Source organism: Anas acuta, chromosome 15 (assembly GCF_963932015.1).
Source record: "Anas acuta chromosome 15, bAnaAcu1.1, whole genome shotgun sequence".
NCBI classification, from domain to species: Eukaryota; Metazoa; Chordata; class Aves; order Anseriformes; family Anatidae; genus Anas; species Anas acuta.
In genome coordinates, this window is record NC_088993.1 from 11042066 (window position 1) to 11059482 (window position 17417).

The 17417-nt window shown below is 38.9% G+C and overlaps 2 protein-coding genes across 3 annotated transcripts; one reads left to right on the forward strand and one right to left on the reverse strand.

Annotated features, from left to right (window-relative positions):
• Nucleotides 1-205: 205 nt before the first annotated feature.
• Nucleotides 206-4086, reverse strand: AIMP2 (aminoacyl tRNA synthetase complex interacting multifunctional protein 2). Its single transcript, XM_068699110.1, has 4 exons — nt 3920-4086; nt 2022-2228; nt 1247-1478; nt 206-725 (listed from the first exon to the last, which is right to left on the reverse strand). The coding sequence occupies exons 1-4, from the start codon at nt 4034-4036 to the stop codon at nt 340-342; spliced, it is 942 nt and encodes a 313-aa protein (XP_068555211.1). The 5' UTR covers nt 4037-4086; the 3' UTR covers nt 206-339.
• Nucleotides 4087-4326: 240 nt separating this feature from the next.
• Nucleotides 4327-17043, forward strand: PMS2 (PMS1 homolog 2, mismatch repair system component). Of its 2 annotated transcripts, XM_068699096.1 has the most exons (15): nt 4327-4429; nt 4623-4762; nt 5272-5358; nt 6469-6571; nt 7248-7431; nt 7962-8129; nt 9237-9334; nt 10093-10192; nt 10474-10558; nt 11151-11303; nt 12526-13417; nt 14178-14345; nt 14826-14926; nt 15913-16082; nt 16457-17043. In XM_068699096.1, the coding sequence occupies exons 1-15, from the start codon at nt 4407-4409 to the stop codon at nt 16598-16600; spliced, it is 2616 nt and encodes an 871-aa protein (XP_068555197.1). In that variant the 5' UTR covers nt 4327-4406; the 3' UTR covers nt 16601-17043. The 2 variants fall into 2 exon arrangements, 1 of the variants encoding a protein (XP_068555197.1); XR_011101594.1 differs by lacking the exon at nt 14826-14926 and having other exon boundaries at nt 16457-16597.
• Nucleotides 17044-17417: the final 374 nt, after the last annotated feature.

Consider the following 17417-nt stretch of genomic DNA (forward strand, 5'->3'; position numbering starts at 1 on the left):
TCATTGTTTTGCTAAGGCAAATCTCCCATCAACAGAAAGGAGTCCAAGTTAACCTGTACGGGGGTTTCTGGGTTACAGAAAAAGAATTACCTAAAAATACAAAACAACAGCTTGTATTTGCAGAGGACAACTTTAGATAACTCTCATTCAATAAACAAACATGCTTGTTACACATGGGTTACAAAGAAGGAAGATCACACAAAAGGTCGCTGTAATCTTTTATTGGTTTTAGAGTTCTGTCCAACTGTAGAAATTGAGTATCTCAGAAAGGACTCAAACCACTACACTAGCCATGAGGTGGAAAAAGATTAAAATTATACCATGATGAAGAGTACAGCTTTACTTTAGTAACTTAATAACAGAGCTGAAAGGTGCCAAGTTTTCACAGGACTTCATCCACTTTTGCACGTTGGCTGGTGCAGCATTTGTACTACCTGTCTGCTGAAGTGCACACCACGCGACAATGTCTGCCACAGTGAGTTCATTTCCCACCAACCACGGTGTCTTGCCCAGGGCAGCATTCATAGATCGCAAGACTGCTCCTCTCTCTTTACTGCTCCCTTCTTTTAGCTGGAAGATGGCGGTATCAACCCAGCTGTCAATCAGAGTTGAAGTAACTGCATTGTACTTCTGGCCAAAAAGGGAAAAGAGAAATCTAGCAATGTTCCCCTCTCCTTCAATTGGGCACATCGTTTGAATGCTAAACTTCATCTGAGGCTTTGGAACTGAAATCGAGAAAAGAAAAGTGATCACCACACGGTAGAGAAGCTAAATAAACTGGTAATTTAAAATTTATTTCATCTGCGATGCCAGCCCACTGTTAACTTTATGACCAACTTTCAGTTTTCTTAGTCTAAATACTTAAGCTAATGCAAGAACCTAGCATAAAATAAAAGAAAGGCTCACATTGGATTGAAGTTTGCAAAATCTCTTACCTAATTTATATTCTAATAAATTACTTGTAGAAACTGTACCCACAGGATTTTTGCATAGAGGTGTTTTTCAAATAACCACCTGTTAAAAGCCATTTGTATTTTAATAGCAGTAATTCAGTTTTCCTGCTCTGTTCCCATTACTACATACAGCTATGAAATTTCAAGTCTGTACTTACAAGAGCAAAAAAACGTTACCAGCAGTAGGGTCTATCAAGTGTCAGCAAAAGGACAGCAAAGCATCTGTTTTATAGCCCAAGTTTCATTTTCTGACCTATTATTAAGTATTCACCTGTAAGATAACTTATTCTTACCATCCTTCCAGATGAGAGTAAAGCCCAACTGATACTCATGGCGTGGCTGCTTCTTAGTTGGCTCTCCAAAGCATTTCAAGAGACTTTCCGGCACACTTTTCACTGATGAATGTGTGTGAACAGCTGATAATATTTTATAGTGCTCACAAAGCAGACTGTGTAGTACTAATAATGACAATGGAGGTAGAAAAGGATTTGCATTGATTACGATATCTTTCAGGGCACCATAATCCTGAATGGAAAGCAAAAAAAAAAAAAAAATCAGCAGATAAGACATTTTCCCAATAAGACTTTGAAGTGCTGTTTTTTTTTTTTCATTTGACACCAGAATGTACAAAGCCATATACATGTGTCTAAAATTCTATGGATATTCAAACAAGTTTGCACATTTAAGGTTTACTTAAAAGAATTAAACATCTTTCTTCTTCAATAATAAAACAATTTACAAACATGATTGTGATAAACTCTAGTCCAACCTGAAGTCAAAAGTTCCAGTTAGTAACAAAGAAAAAAACAACTGTTGTGATTTCCACATTAGCCATTCCATCTTGGGTTGGTATCAAAACAAGAATATATATGGTTTAATGTTTATAAAGACTTACAGCTTTAATTTGTATGCCCAAAATAAATTGGTAGTTGTAGGTTATTCCTAAGAATGTAATAACGTCTTGTAAATTGAGTTCTGAGTGTTTCAAATTTCAACGCCTCCCTGACACCCCTGAGGAGCTGAGGGCAAAGAAAATATCCATCCTTGTATATACTGAACGGAACTTACCTTTCCAAGCATCAAATCTAAATCTGCTCCATTTGTTGTCAAAGTAGAACATTCATCAGTTTGAATTACGTTAGTTACATCAAAGTCAGCATCAGGAGTTTGTATCATCTTTGAGAGACCATCAACGGCACTCTTCAGCTCATATAAGCGTTTGAGAATCTCCTCCTGGCGGGACTCAAGCGCTTGTAGCGATGGGTCAACCTCTTCCTACAACAGGGGAAAAAGAAAATCACAGAAGTGTTCAATCACCTCTGAATAGTTCACAGCTTACTTGACAGATTCTGAAAGACTTCAAACACGTTATTCAAATCATAACCCTACATCATGGCATATTAAGGTCCTCTGTCTACCTCTCCAATCTGTATGGATGTGGTGAAACAGGTTATATCTTCTTTAAACAAATTGGTGAAAACTGTTTAATCTGTTTAATGTGTTTAAAAACAAACAAAAAAAACCTGTTAGCTACAGTGAACCAAAATCTAGTAAAAATCAGACCACAACCATGGAACTACAGACACTTAAAGTTAGCAGCAATGAGCTGAATTAAAAATGTGAAAAGCCAAAATTTGCTTGTCAAGATTTCCTTCAGCCTAGCTGAGTAAACCAATTAAGCTTGTGTTGAGGCTGCCAAACAAGGGTACTTCCTGTCAGTTCATGTTGTTAATAAAAGCCAGGGAAAGCTGCAGCTTTAGATGGGTGGTACCTTGTATGAGATTGCTCTTTGTTTCAGAGAACATGAATTTATGAGGGAAAAAAAAAATCAAAACCCCAAACCCATGGATTTTGTGATATGCTAATCCCAATGGATTTTTCTGTTATCTCAGTTTCCGCCTAGAAGTCTCCCATCTTACAATGTGACCTCTTTAAAAGACGAAGAATACATTTCCATGCAAGGCTTTAAGTCTACAGCCTTACATCAATGTTAAGAAAAATCTGTATGTAGGTAGTCAATTTCTAAACCTCCTGAACGAAGCCATTAAAGAAACCCAACCTATTGACCAGACTGCATCTTTCTGGCTAATAGATAAAGAGACAAGCAAGGTATCTAAGCAGGATCACGCCACCAGCTTCCACACCATTCTCATAGAGCATATGCTGAGACACTTCTTTAAGCGAATGGGTTTTGGCAAGCACACAATTATACAAGATAAACCCCAGTCTCGGAGGAGGCTGGTGGTTAGCCCGTGGCTGTTGCAGTGCTAAGCGTGCTACTGAGGGTTCCTGTTAAGATCTGCCCCCCGAGCTTAATCCTCTTCAAGGCTCCCCGTGGCGAGCCGCATGCTCTGAACACGGTGCTGCCGGGCTGAGCTGGGCCACGGGTGCTGGGGAATTCACGGGGCTGCTGACAGAGCTGAGGGGATGGCGCCAGGCAGATTCACGAAGCGCTTGGCGTTTCACTGCAACCGCTCAGCTCTCAAAGGAGGCTTATAAAAAAAGACGGAGAACAACTCCTTGCTCAATCAGATACCGACAGGACGAGGGGGAACGGCTTTAAACTAAACGAGGGGAGAGGTAGATTCGAGGTTAGGAGGCAATTCCTCCCTCAGAGGGCGGCGAGGCCCCGGCGGCCCCATCCCCAGGGGGGTTCCGGGCCAGGCCGGGCGCTGCCTCGGCCCCTCCCAAGGCTCCGCGCCTCGGCTGCCGGAGGGACGGGCACCACACAGGGGCCTCGGCCACGCCCGGCCGCTTAGAACCGGCCCGACCAGCCCCAGAGAAAAACTAATAAAGAAAAATACGAATAAAAGGAGAGAAGAGCCCAAAAAAGGAGAGAACAACCCCCAAAAGCGAGAAAGACCCCAAAATGAGAGCCGGAGCCGAGGCGCAGCCCGAGAGAGCCCCGCGGGGCCGCGCACGAGCCGCGCGTGAGGGGAGCCGTGTGGCGGCGGGGCCGCTCCTACCTGCGGGGGCGGCGCGGCGCGGTGCAGGCAGGGCAGGCGGTACATGCAGCTCGGCAGCTGCTCGGCCCGCAGCGCGCCCGGCGCCCCGTGCAGCGGCTTCACCTTGTACATCGGCATGGCGCCCCCGCTCCGCGCAGCGCCGCGCCGCGCCGCACCGCCCCCCCGCCGCGCCCATTGGGCAGGGCTCCGTACTGACGGGCCCGCCGCCCAATGAGAGCCGGAGGACGCCGCGCGGGTGCCTCTCGACTTCTTCCTATTGGTCGGAGGGAGGGGGGAGCTACTGAGTCAGTCAGCGTGTCGCCGCGGGGAGAACGGCGCGGGGGGCGATTGGGCAGTTCTGTCGGCCAATTGCTGGCGAGGAAGGGGGGAAGAGGGGATGGGGATTGGTGGGCGCTTTTCTCCGGCGGCCAATGGCGGGAGCCGGAGGGGGCGGGGCTTCCTGAGGCGAGCGGGGCCGTGGAGGAGGCGGGCGGCTGAGGGGGGCGCGATGGAGGCGGCGGCGGAGCCCAGGTGAGGGAACGGGAACGGGGCCCGGGCCCCTTTGGCCTCCGTGTTCCCGGAGATGCCGGGGGCCTCCCCCTGCCCCTCCCCGTGCCGGGCCCCGCAGCGGTCGTGGCTTGCTGGGCCCGCCCCGCCCCGCCCGGGTCCCGCCGTTCCCCCCGGAGGCCGCCCCGCGCCCCCCATCCCTTCTCTCTCTTTGCAGCCCGGAGCCCGCCAAGGCCATCAGGGCCATCGACAGCAGGTCCGTGCATCGCATCTGCTCTGGGCAGGTCGTCCTGAGCCTCGGCACCGCCGTCAAGGAGCTGGTGGAGAACAGCCTGGACGCGGGAGCCACCAACATCGGTAAGGAGCCTGTCAGCGCTCCCCGACCCGCCCCGAGGCTGGGGATGTGTCTGTTTCCTCGCTGCGGGGTGCGCATCACAGTGCGTTGGCAGTGATTTTACCACTCGTATCCACGAAGTGTTTGGGTTCCTGGGCACCAGTTGAGCTCGTGCAGGTTCAGTTTGTCTGTGTTTCTTCATCGACAGCCTGCTCTGCTCCTAAATTGCTGTGGTGATTTGGCTCTGCTGCCTCAAACTCGCAGACCTTTAAGGCAGGAGTGCAGTTAACAGAACTGCCAGGCTAAGAGCTGTTACAATGGGGAAAACTTCCTCATGGGCCAAAGCATGACCTGAAAGTACAGGCAGGCTTGCATCAGTTTGTCTGGGTTTTGACAGATATGAGGAATTTCTGTTTTCATTAAAACTGTATGGAAAACAGTTGCATGGTAAAGCTCTTTAAAGTACAGAATTAATGCTGAATGTTGCCTATAAGCATGCAGAGTTAAAAGACTTTATTTGTCAAATTTGTAGATATAAAACTGAAGGATCATGGAACAGAACTGATAGAGGTTTCAGATAATGGAGGTGGAGTGGAAGAAGAAAACTTTGAAGGCTTGAGTAAGTTTAACCTGGACACTTTGAAAATATATTTTCAGTATAATTACTACTGTGTTGTGTTGTTGTTTTTTACAAGTTTCCTATATCTACTTATTTTTAATGAGTACTTGGCATTTACATAACGTGTGCATGACTTGCAGTGACTTGAGCAAAACTAGAATGAACTTCCTAAGTGCTGTTGCGGTTATAGTTCTTGTAGCTCAGAAATAGTCTTTGATTTGATTGCTTGTTTAAGTGGAACATAGAACAGATATAATTATAGAGGAGAATGCCCCAGAACTGTTCATGTAGATTTATTCATGTTGAGTCATCAGTCACTGCTGAAGGAGGCAAACTTTGTGAGAGTGACTGCTTTTGGGAAATGAACTACAAACTGGAGTATTTGCAGACCATGAACTGACATCACATGCTTGACTGTCAAGTGTTCCATTTGCTATTTTTAAGTAATGCAGAACGATGGCAGCCCCAATACTGTCTGATAAACGTAACTAGCCATTGCAATGGAAATACTCATCTTTCCTCTTTCCTGTAATGGTTAGGGATCTCTGTCACCATAAGTTATTACTGAGTAACTTTGTGTGCTCACAGCGTTTATCTGGTAGCTAACAAACTCATTCTTCCACTGTTAAGGACAGGGAAAGTTCAGGAGCACTGTCAGGAGGTCAGGTTGTTACCTGGTGACTAGAGCTGTGCTGGTCGTGTAGAGTGAGTCCTTCCCAGCTGTGGTCGCGGTGCACAGGCTTATCCCTGCCTGCTGTATACAGTTACACAGCATGGCTCTGCAGTTGATTTCTTTTGCGTGGCATCTCTGACAGGTACAACAGTGGCAGAAGCAGTTACTGCATGCTGCTATGAAGCATCTTGTGATGCACTTGCCAATAATGCTGTGTGAGTTTGAGGTGTAAGTATGGACTAACAGGTATATCTGAGGGTTTTAGAGAGATCTTGTATAGCTGAAACATTGCATATTTAATTATTTTGCCTCTGATTATTATCTAAATAACGAATAATACAAAAGTCTTCTTTGCTTCTTGACATGCATGCAAAGCCTACTTGCATATACCACTGTCACTTTGAAGTGAAATATATATTTTAAATATCTCTTTCCAGCTCTGAAACATTACACATCAAAGATACAAGATTTTTCTGATCTAGTACATGTTGAAACATTTGGGTTTCGAGGTGAAGCTCTCAGTTCACTGTGTGCATTAAGGTATTAATGTTAACCTTCTTACTAGTAGAAAGTAACTATACTCAAAAAATGACTGAAGCCAACTGTTCAGCTTACCGCTATTGATAAATTGAGGCTTTGGAACTTGCAGTTACTTGAGGTAAGCTCCATTCTGAGTAGTAGGTTGCATGACATCCTGAGGTTCTTTCCATCCAAAATTATTCTAAGCATCTGAACGGTCCTTTTATGTACAAAATTTAGCGTTACTTCAGTATGCAAGTCTCTGCAGGATGGAATTGTGCATTTGCAGAAGTCTTTGATACCCTGATGTTATACCTAAGTGCTGCTTGCTAGACTGCGATTACTGCAGTTCATTAAAACTGCATTTAAACTCCTCCAAGAGAAACTGTGTTTCAAATAGCACAGCTTTTTTTGCAACAAGACTGTTCTGCTGTTGTGTGTTAGTATGACAAGTGTAGTGTCCTACCAAACCAGATTTTAACTTTGCATTTTATATGAGAAGGATGAAAGGGATAAAAATGTTTGTGTTGTAGCTAGCAAAATGTGATACTACTCTTCACCACAACCAACTTAAAATATAACTGAAAACTATAATGAAAAATACATGAATGCTTTCTGTGCCTGACTAGGTTGTAAGGAATGGTTAAGAAAAGGTAATGCTCAGTCAGTAATTCTGTTGCCTTCTTCCCTCCATCAGTGATGTTACCATTTTTACCTGCCATAAATCTGCAAAAGTTGGGACTCGTTTGGTATTTGATCACAATGGTAAAATTACTCAGAAAACTCCTTATCCACGACAACAAGGAACAACTGTTAACATACAGCAGTTGTTTTATACTCTGCCAGTACGACATAAAGAATTTCAAAGAAACATTAAAAAGGTAGGTTAAATCAGAAATTATTAATTTAAGACTGGCTTACCTCAATTTTTTTCACTGCTGAATAATGTTCAGTTCTGATATTGTCAGACTCTTTCATGTCTGTCTTAGGTCTTCATATAATAAGCAGTGTGCCCATATGCACACTCTTCCGAATTACAATGAATAGTTTTAGAGGCGCAATCTCAAATTTCCATATGTTGAAAAGAAACAACAACATCACTTTTGTGTATTTTAAAATCAGGGAATGCTGTGTTAAAAATGACTGAATATCAATCTTGTAAATATGACATGGATTAATAAAAAATGTATGACTATTTGCACACATCTATTTTTCATATATGTGTATGTGTATATATATATATATATATATATATACACCTACATTTAGCTTGTAACAATTAGAAAAAATCTGACACTCCCCCTTTTGGACACAATAAAGTCTCTGTTGCATGCAAATATTGAAAATGTTGTACAATTTTGTTTTAAAAAGACATTTTGTGTAAGTGTGAACTTTCTTTTTTCTTTAATAGGAATATGCAAAAATGGTCCAGATATTGCAAGCATACTGTATTATTTCAAAAGGAGTGCGGATTAATTGCACTAATCAGGTCGGCCAAGGGAAAAAAAGCTCTGTGGTATCCACTACTGGAAGTCCTAGTTTAAAGGAAAACATTGGAGCAGTATTTGGGCAAAAACAGGTATTACATTACCTCCCTTTTCAGTAGCATGTAGTTGGAGAGATGTAGTTTTAACGCCTTATTAAAATAGAGGGGCTGCAGGAAACCTTTAAAAATATACAAGGATGGAGCTTGTGTTGACTTCTAGCACACCCTACAGGTTGAAGAAGGGAAAACAGTGCAGCCTTTATGGTTCATCTGGAGTTCCTAAATCGGAGAGGAACTGTTTTGATGGATTAAATGATTTAGGAGGTAGGGTTAATGCTTAATATCTCTGAAGCCAGTTTTATGAGTTGTTCTGACAGAAAGCCTCTGAAGGTCTGTGATTTGTGCTTTCAAAAAACATTATGGACATCAAAGTCTGTTGCAAGAGCAAGCAATTAAAAAAATAATAATCCTAAAAATAGTTGTGATGTGACAGTCTTAACTGGGAAATAGAAAACTGAGGCAACGCCTGCCTCATTAACCTTTAAATGGATGTTGCAGTCAGCCCCTGTAGAAGTGTGGACTCTGATGCTTTCTAAATAATAGCTATAAAAATAATTATTAGCATCTAGTAGGAAGCAAAAAGGAAAGAAACTCAAAGCACCCTTTCTAGAACCATATTCTACAACTACCAGGAATACTGAGTGCTTGATAGCTGCCTTCTGCTTGTTAAGCCCTCCAGAGTGCTCTTGCGGTTTTCACAGCCTGTTCATGCTGTGGCTGAAAGACTAGACAGAAGATGTAACTTTGTCTTGCCAGATAGCAACAAGTGTAGATGAAAATTCAGTGTTACCTGAGTAGAACATATCGATTATAACCTGGTTATGTAATATCAAAATATCCAAAAATATTTTACTGCTCCTTGTGCAGTAAAAGGGGATGGGGCATCCACAGCTTCTCTGGGCAGCCTGTTCCAGTGCCTTACCACCTTCATAGTAAATAACTTCTTAATGTCTAATCTAAATCTATCCTTAAACGTAGCGATACCTTCAGCACTCAGCAGTGTTAGTGCCTTCTGCTTGGCTAGATTTGGGTTTTCGGTAGTTTGAATGAGTCAACTTGAAAAGAAATACCCTTTTATCAAATGGAGTTTAAGGTTAATAAATAGTAATAGAAGAAAATTGACTTTTTTTTTTTTTTAAGTTGCAGAGCCTCATCCCTTTTGTTCAGCTACCTCCTAATGAAGCTGTTTGTGAAGAATATGGACTTAACGCTACTGACATGCCACAAAATCTTTATAGGTAATTATAGAAGTACAAAACAGTGTTGCCAGTGGCATTTTAGCATAATCCTAAATGAAAATAAAAATGCAATTAACAGTACTAAAAATAACTAAGAACAGCATATTAGGTATTAGTATACAGTTTGGGAAACAACATCCCTTGATTAAAAAAGATGACTCAGGACAGGACTAAGATGTTGGCAGTCAGATGAGAGGGAATAACTGAACTGCTATTCCTTGTGACCCATCTAGTTTTATATTACTGTAATCTGTTGAATGTCATCCATGAAGGTGCTCTGAGTAATTGCATGCGCGAGTTGTATCCATGGTTTACACCTATATTTCTTCAGTAATGTTACTGAGACATGGTATGAAATGAATGTGAATCAGTTTATGTAAGTAAATTACCCTTTACTTAAAGTGTTTTTTCCCCCTCACTATAGGTGAGGTTGACAAATAGATGCATCAATATCTGACCAATGCCAGTTCACAATTGACCTCTCCTGCTGTCAGAGCAAAAAAATGACAAATGCCACTTTTTTTAAATCAGTCAATAATTTTTTCAAATGTTTGACGACTTTTTAGAGCTGAACGTCAAGCATTTGTTAGATAAGGAACTGGGAAAGGAAAATAAGTATGCATACTTGTTGATGCTGTGTAGTAGGGTTTCTTTTAGCAGTTTAAAAAGTACTTTTCCCTGAAATATGCTCTGACTCAGAAAAATTTCTTTTGTTTTCCTCCTCCATTTTACCTTACTGTTATTTTCTTATTCAACAGTATTACAGGCTTCATTTCTCGTTGTGATCATGGTGTTGGAAGGAGCGCAACAGACAGACAATTTTTCTTTATCAACCAACGTCCATGTGATCCAGCAAAGGTGAATTGTTTTTTTGTGTTTCCTAACAATGGCAACACTATCTTGTTTGTTATCCTCTGAAAATCACTTCATTGATTAGTAGCTGATATACCTATTTGTGGCTTGATGCTGCAAATTCCTGTCTTGAGTTTATGTCTTCATTGGGTCCATTTATGTGAACAAAAGCTGAATTGTATGAGATAAGGTATAGAACATTTGTTGTTTTGTGGGGGGTTAAATAGCATTCTGGTTTGAAAGACAAGATAATAGTACTAGTTTTAATTGATTTTCCACCTCTGCAGGTTGTCAAGGTTGTGAATGAAGTTTATCACTTGTACAATAAACACCAGTATCCTTTTGTTGTCCTTAACATTTCTGTGGATTCTGGTGAGTTATGAATAATTTTCAGTAACTTCTGTAAAGGCTAAAACTTCATTGAGGAATAAATCATACTTATTTAAAGAATATAATAGTTATTAAGAAAACAGTCCCTGGGGGTGTTTAAGGAAAGGTTGGGGGCCTGTTAGGGACACGGTTTAGTGGGTGACGGTGGTGGTAGGGGGATGGTTGGACCAAATGAACTTGGAGGGCTTTTCCAACCTTAACTTTCTGAAGTGATGCAATTAAATGATTTTTTTGATCTACATTTGGTGAGGATGGAGTCTAGCTGTGGTTCTACTTTTTCTCTACAGTCTCTACTTGACTCTGAAGTACCTTCTTAATGAATGAGAAAAAAGCTATCTTGTATTTAAGCTAACCACAAGATTGTCATATTACTGCACAGAATTAGCTTCTGTTTTGTTTGCAAGAATGGTAAAAAAGTTTAATCTGCAGATATACTTTGAATGTTAACTGTGGTTTTGTTTTCAATCCTGTGAAATAAAAATGGAGGGCAAAACTGCAGGGAACTTTGAACAAAGGGTGGAAGAAATACTTATTTTTCCATGTATAATATGGTTGTCTTTCTTTTGATTTTTAGAATGTATTGACATCAATGTAACTCCAGACAAAAGGCAAATTTTACTTCAGGAGGAAAAACTTTTATTAGCAATTTTAAAAACTTCTCTGATGGAGATGTTTGGTAGTGACCTTAACAAGCTGAACGTCAATCAGAAACTTCTGGACATTACAGGTGGGACACAATATGTGAAAGCTTTGTGTATAATATATGGTAGAGAGTTGAAAAATGTGCTTTAAGCCCAAGGAAGAAATTACAAAAGTTTCTGTTTTTAATTAACACGCCTTTCAGGGCAGATTTTTTCATGTGTTGCTTACACTGAAATATTATATAATAAAGGAAGACCGAAAGTTATTAATACAGTAAGATTTTTAGTCACCTGTATAGGGAAAAGATTAACACAAAATTAATTGATGTCTGAAAGAATTTTCACAAAATACTGGGAAGAGATTTGTGTTCTTCCCAGAAGAAGAGAGAAAGAATGTATATTTATTTTTCATTGTCACTATTTATTTATTTTTTAACCCATGGAAGTATATGAAACATCATATCTGATTTGTTTGGGCTGTTCTTTTTAAAAAGATAATACTTTTTATACCTGTCATGGACGATATCAGGATGCTTACTGGGAGCTTATGATCTAACTAAAAAGGCTAGGTGAAGATTATTGGACAGAATCATCGTTTATGTAAATGTGCTTCTGAAAAAATGGTTAAAGTCTTAAAAACTGAAATCTGAGTACTTGGTTCTTTTACATTAACCACAGAAATCACTGTTTCTCCCATCACTGTGATCTTTCAGGGTTGCTTTTCTATGTTGACAGGAGCTTTTCTTTCTCTCCCATTTCAATAAAAAACCTTCTAATTTCCTTTTTTATGTATTGGACCAGCTGCAGACAGAGTATTATTTATTTTAGGTTCATCTCTAGTAAAATACATGTTGGACCGACAATCTGAAAGATTTAAGTCCTCTAATTATCTGTGAATCATATGTACTAGGGGTATTTGTTGTGCCAGCTCCTTAATTCCTCACCCACAGACTTCTGTAGTGACCATTGATGTGAAAGAGCAATTCACTTTTGTCATTCAGTCATTTAAACTCTTGATAATATAAATAAGAGCGCTGATTGGACTGATTGCTGTTGCAGTTTAAAAAGATACTATAAATTCATTCATATTAAGTTTCTTAAAGTTGTAGCTGCCTGTCCATTGGATAGTAATACATTTCAGCTCCTACTCAGTCATGGTCTGAAACTGAAGGGCTCCTTTGAGCAGCTTGTTAGTTTTCTACTTCTCCCTTCACTCCTTTTACTGAAGCACGTGATTCCCTTTATGTTTTAACTTAAGTTATAAGTTAACTTAAAATCTTGAAATACTTTTTATTCTGGCTTTATTAGGCAACTTGAAGAAAACACTTCCTGAAGAGACAAAAAAGCCTCGGGAAGAAGTGCTGCTTGATTCTGAGACTGAAAATGCAAGCAGTGGAGGAAAAAGAATGACTCTTGCCAGATTAAGGGAGTCATTCTCTCTCCACCAAACGGAGAATAATTTTCAAAGCCCTAAAAGGGCAAAACAGCAGCACAGCTCCCCTAGACAACTGTCACTGGATACTGTTTTGAGTACTGTGAAGACTCGAAAGACTGCCTTGAGTGAGGAGTCTGAGAGTTGTCACGAGGCGGAGTCGAAGATGTCAGTTCCAAACAGATGTTTGAGAAAATTAGAAGACAATACAGATTCTGGATTCTGTAGCACCTCTGAATCAGATGTTGGATATAATACAACAGAAGCTGGGAGCTGTGTCAATAGTGAAAGTGTAATTAATCCTCCTGAAGAAGAATTCTCTAGCTCAGAAGAACAACTTCAAAATGAGTGTCATAAAACTGCTGGACATAGTGAGAAATCATTGGAATGTGATGTTCAGGTCTCGGGCATTGAACTTAAGTTAAATAGCATGGATGACTGGAATAATCAAAGTAACTTATCTCTGGAAGCGGGTAATTCTTCCCCAAGAGGAACATGTTTTAAAAGTGAGTCAGGTGACTTCAAGGCAGGTGTACTTCCTGACATGAAGAATACTGAAAACTGTATGCCAACTGTTGATGTACCAGTGGAAGTTAAAAAGAAAACTGTGCCACTTGAGTTCTCTATGAAGCTTTTAGCGGAAAGGGTAAGAAAGGTAATGCAGCAACAACGGAAAAGTACAGAAACACAAAATTACAGAAGATTTAGAGCAAAAATTAGTCCTGGAGAAAATAAAGTAGCAGAAGATGAATTAAGAAAAGAGATCAGGTATTTTAATGTTCTTAACATGTATTCATAAATTAACAAAATATATTTAAGGAAAAAGATAAACTGTCTTATGGGGGGAGGTGGAAAGGATGCTTAAATCTACTTTCCAGTTTTGGGGATCTCTTATCTAGCTTACGCCATTAAAACATCATTCTTGCAAGAGTGACAGAGGTCTACAGCTGTTTGAACTAAGTGCAAGCAGAATGTGGAAAAAAACCACAACACTAAAAAGGCAACCAATCTCAGATTTGACTTGGCTAAGATTTGTAATTTTCAGAGGAATAAATTTTGTTCAGATGGTCACTGGGGAGTAACAGTGTATGATTTGTAAACTTTGATTATAAGAAAAAGGTATTAACAAAGCTTTCTTAGAGCAAGAAGGCGGCAAGTGTGTGCTACCTTGCTTCAAAACCATGATGCTGCTTTCAGTGCTATTCAATTAGACTATCACCATACTGCATGTTTCTAATTTTATTACTGCTAGTGGCTGTATTTATAATGGGAAGAATGCTGATCAAGTCCTGTTTTAAGGATGGATTGTGCTGTGCCAGGAGTGGCATCATCAGTCAGTGCCAGATTCCAGATCACCAGTTTCTTTTTCTTGTTCATATCCTGCTTAAATTACAATTGAATTTGTATTTGTTTTTGTTTTAAATTTAGAGTATGTTCTGCAGGGGAGATAATGATGTTTTAAAGTTTTATACTAACATGGAAACTGATGTGGTTTGACTTGTAATCTGTTTATATTTTCTATATACAGTAAAGAAATGTTTGCAAAAATGGAGATCATTGGCCAGTTCAATTTAGGGTTTATAATAGCAAAATTGAATTCTGATCTTTTCATAATTGACCAACATGCTACTGATGAGAAATACAACTTTGAGATGTTACAACAACACACAGTGCTTCAAGGTCAGAAGCTGATAGCGTAAGTATTTTCATTGTTTATTCTAACAAATTTACAAGTTTAATTCAATGTTTTTGAAAGGTATCTATGATTATACTTACATAGTATTTCACACATTCAAAATACTTACAACAAAAGTTATTTTTACATTCAGTGTTCCAAAGAGTCAACCTTCACATAGAGTTACAATGAAATTCCACAGATAGTCATAGCTATGCAGAAAGTCAGTGGTCAAACAGATTTCATGGCAGGATTACATGTTAATTTGGTAAGCCTGGTCATATAGTGAAGATATGGGAGACAGCTATAGCGCCAAGGAGTGCTGCCCAGTCCATTTTACTCTGTTGAGTAACACTTGGAAACGAAGTGTTCTGCTCAGTAGTCAGATTTTTTTTTACAAAGCAAAATGAAATGTTCTCCCAGAGAGCCCTGTGTTGCTGTCACTACCTTAAGCAGTCTTTACTGTGTACCTATGCAATACTGTATTTTTCTCTCTTTCAGGCCTCAAAATCTCAACTTAACTGCTGTAAATGAAACAGTATTGATTGAAAACCTAGAAATATTCAGAAAAAATGGGTTTGATTTTGTGATAAATGAAGATGGTGAGTTTGTGTCAGAATTACTGGAAGTAAGGAAGTTCTATGGCTTCATTCCCATTCTTATCCAAGAATCCCTTTAGGCAGAAACATGAAAATAATTTATTATTGTATAGAGTTTTTTTTTTTTTTTTTTTTTTTTTAAAGACTTATCATTCTGTGGTGGTTTTGCACTATTTAACAGAAGACTGTAGAATATTTATCTCACCATTTTTTTTAAAGTTGCTGTAGACTCTTTGGCATCACTGTTTGGCTTTATGACAGGATATGTATTTTCTGGATGTGTCACACTAAAATAATTTTGCTTTGTTATTACACTTGTGGGTCCCAGTAAAGTTAGATACAGGCAAATGGTAAATCTAGTAATTTTAAACTATTAGATAGCATTGGTAAATAGTGTTCTTTGGTCTTTATGGCTGTAGCATTAACTAGCTATATATTTCTGATCAAACTGCATAAATTGCAAGCTCCTTATACATGTGTTATCCTTGCTTTACATCTCAGAGCTTTATTGGAAAGGATTGTGAAAGTACTGTATGTTACCACTTTAGTATTTGGGAAGTGACTACAGATTTTTCCATATTCTTCACTTCAGAATCTCCATTTTTTTGCCTGAAACGCTATTAATTATTAATATTTTAGCAACAAACAAAAACCCTTGATTATTTTTTAGTCATATAACCTCAAAACACCTTCATAAATAATTTGCTCTTTGAAATTGAAGGGTTTGTCAGAAATCAGATCTATCTGATTTTAAGTTTGCAAACAATTTTTGGTTAATGTTAAAAACAAAAGCATGTCTGCTATAGTCATTGCTTTGGTTAGCTAATAAAATCCCATCAAAAGACTAAATTTAAATTTTGTCATATATGCAGAACACAGTAACATATTAAAGTATGTTCTCAGTTTTTCTCTCAAGAAAAAATAATGCTTCTTTAATGATAAACTTAAAATAATAGCTGTTTCTTTATTAATTATTGCAAATCTTTCAGCTCCTGTAACTCAGAGAGTGAAGTTAATATCTTTGCCAACAAGCAAAAATTGGACTTTTGGTCCACAAGACATAGATGAGCTGATCTTCATGTTAAGTGACTGTCCCGGAGTCATGTGTAGACCCTCCAGGGTCAGACAGATGTTTGCTTCTCGAGCTTGCAGAAAATCTGTAAGTATTCAACACTTGATGTTTATTTTCAAGTAAATACAGTATTTTCTGTCGTATCATATGTGGCTGTATCTGCATATGTCTTGCAAGAGAAGTTCATTTACTACTAGGTGTCAGCAGCCAACATCCTTCATTTTATTCCTTGTCTTTGTATAGTGAAACTTGGGAAGAATCCTGGTAATTCTTTATTCTGGTTCAAACTAGTGCAGTGATGAACAACATACTTGTTTCTATTTTGTCTTCTTGTATGTCTTTCTGCTTTTAATGCTTTGCACAGTATTTTACTTACTGTAGTAGTGGAAGTACTGCTCTTATCTGTATGTCAGTTGTCAATATGGAGTAAGATTTTTATTTTTTTTTGCATTTACTTTCAGGTGATGATTGGAACTGCACTGAACATACAGGAGATGAGAAAACTGATCACCCATATGGGTGAGATTGAGCATCCCTGGAACTGCCCCCATGGAAGGCCTACTATGAGACACATAGTCAGTCTAGACTTGATTTCATCAGAGTAACAGTCAGTTTCTGTTTATTAACACTTTCAATTTTAATAACTTGGCAATGTTTCAACCTTTTATCACGGCTCTCTTATTTTGACTAAAAATGATTTTAGCCAGGTTGGAAATTTGAAAATAGCACTTAAAAACATTAATCAGGGTTTCATTATCAACGATATCTACATACTGGAATTCATGTGTAAATACCATCTTTTATTGTGATTTGCCTTCTGTATTACTTTTGTAATCAGGATTTTTTTTAATAAATATTTATATATAAAGAGCAAGAGTAGGTGACTCTCAGTTGTAGCAAATACACTTAAGGATCACTGTAATGTTAATTTAAGTCAAGTAATACCATAAAACATAAAATTATTATATACAGGATGTACAAACAGATAATTGCAAGAAAATGTAAATGATCTGCAAACTAAATACAATTGTTTTTTACTTACACTAAAGCTGGTTTTCATTTGATAATTACTTCAAGCATTAATTTTGCATTTAACGATTAACTTACTGACATCACTGGTTAATGTTCAAAAAGAATAACTTATCCAGCATATTTACTTTTAATTAGTATTGTTCCCATTCATATCTCAAACACTTTTTTTCAAGAACAGTGCTTGTTTTTCAGAGAATGAACACACACAAAGCTGTTTCACCAGGTACTGGGGAGAGGGAGTATTCTCTCATGTGAATCACAGTAGTTAGAAAATAGTCATTAAAAAAAAAAAACAAAAAGGTCTGTGACTTCTGTAGGACTAAGATTTGACCTAGGGGACTTTGTTTTTTTATTTTTGACTGCTCTTTTTTTATGGAGCATTGTGGCTGT

What these genes read in the sequence shown, in the direction of transcription:
- AIMP2 (XM_068699110.1), bottom strand. Translation starts at nt 4,036, where the DNA reads ATGCCGATGTACAAGGTGAAGCCGCTGCACGGGGCGCCGGGCGCGCTG. An exon ending in GCGCCGCGCCGCCCCCGCAG is followed by an intron (nt 2,229 to 3,919) that starts GTAGGAGCGGCC and finishes CCCCTGTTGTAG; the next exon opens with GAAGAGGTTGACCCATCGCT. An exon ending in TACTCTCATCTGGAAGGATG is followed by an intron (nt 726 to 1,246) that starts GTAAGAATAAGT and finishes TCTCGATTTCAG; the next exon opens with TTCCAAAGCCTCAGATGAAG.
- PMS2 (XM_068699096.1), top strand. Translation starts at nt 4,407, where the DNA reads ATGGAGGCGGCGGCGGAGCCCAG. An exon ending in TTCAAAGAAACATTAAAAAG is followed by an intron (nt 7,432 to 7,961) that starts GTAGGTTAAATC and finishes TTTCTTTAATAG; the next exon opens with GAATATGCAAAAATGGTCCA. An exon ending in GTCCATGTGATCCAGCAAAG is followed by an intron (nt 10,193 to 10,473) that starts GTGAATTGTTTT and finishes CCACCTCTGCAG; the next exon opens with GTTGTCAAGGTTGTGAATGA.